This window comes from Etheostoma spectabile, chromosome 3 (assembly GCF_008692095.1).
Source record: "Etheostoma spectabile isolate EspeVRDwgs_2016 chromosome 3, UIUC_Espe_1.0, whole genome shotgun sequence".
NCBI classification, from domain to species: Eukaryota; Metazoa; Chordata; class Actinopteri; order Perciformes; family Percidae; genus Etheostoma; species Etheostoma spectabile.
This window is the reverse complement of record NC_045735.1, coordinates 11,538,931-11,540,010: the sequence shown is the minus strand read 5'-3', so window position 1 is coordinate 11,540,010 and position 1,080 is coordinate 11,538,931. Positions and strand designations below refer to the sequence as shown.

At 41.9% G+C, this 1,080-nt stretch overlaps 1 protein-coding gene across 1 annotated transcript in view; it reads right to left on the bottom strand.

Moving 5' to 3' along the window:
- Nucleotides 1–1,080, bottom strand: part of lekr1 (Leucine-, glutamate- and lysine-rich protein 1) — an 81,106-nt gene that overhangs the window by 29,774 nt on the left and 50,252 nt on the right. Inside the window, exon 7 of the mRNA XM_032504599.1 lies at nt 338–415. Within this exon, the coding sequence (XP_032360490.1) occupies nt 338–415 (78 nt within the window). The remainder of the gene's footprint in view (nt 1–337; nt 416–1,080) is intronic.

Genomic DNA, 1,080 nt, shown 5'->3' with positions numbered 1-1,080 from the left:
AGAGAGAGAGAGAGAGAGACAAGAGAGAAACACAACTCCACGCCAACTAAGGAGTGCTTCCATCTGTTGCGCCAGCCTCACACGAGACTCTGCAGTGTCACTGGCACTTTATGGAGCCTAAGATCTCCTCAACTGATCCTAGAGCAGATCTCAGCTGACACTAATATCCCCACCTCTCTTTGGGAGGAAGGAGATGGAGAAATAAAGCAGAGGCAGAGGATGATTTGAAGGACAGTGAGTGAGATAAGTACACAGATTGTGGGAAAGTTGGAGAAGGGAAGGAATGGGAATTTATCAAGCTAAAGTTTCAGAGAAAAAGAAAGAGAGCTCAGTATACCTGAGTAGTTTTTCCCTGTGCTCGTTCTCAGTGTCTTTCTGTTGGGACAGCTGCTGCTCACACTGTCTCCTCTGCTTCCTGGAGACACAAAGTGCATGGCATGTTCACTCAATTTTCACCATTTGTTGAGTCAGTGAATGTTTGACAAGGGTAGCGCTAGTAACATACTGTAGCTAAAAAATAATCTTTTCCTCTTTTCCTAAAATGTAATTCACATTATTTTTACCCACATTTCACATTCAGGCAGGTGGAAATATATTTACTCCGGAGTACGTTTTTACAATTTCCAGTGTCACTGAAAAGTACTTGAGCAAGATAGCAAATCTGTACAACCGCTATTCTGTGTACTCCTACGCTTGAATCTCCAAGTGGAAGAGGCTTCACAATGAACTCTCCTTCTGGGATCGGCAAAAGTTCAAGGCTTCCTATATACCAGAACTTGTTTTGCTTACAAAATAACTTTTGATTGTCATTTTAAAACTGAGCAGCTTTCCACAAGTCATTTAGATTATTTTTTAGTTGTTATATTCAAGGTAAATAAGCTATGTGCATGTGTTTTGAAATCACTTATTCCTCCATGTGCAGCTGCTGCCTCGCTCTTGAGAAAATAAATTGGAAATCAGTTTTAATTCTAATCCTGCGTGCCACAACAGTATGTGGTACTCCCGCCTAATGTGCACACACTGTGTGGGTATACACACACACACACACACACACACACACACACACACACACACACACAC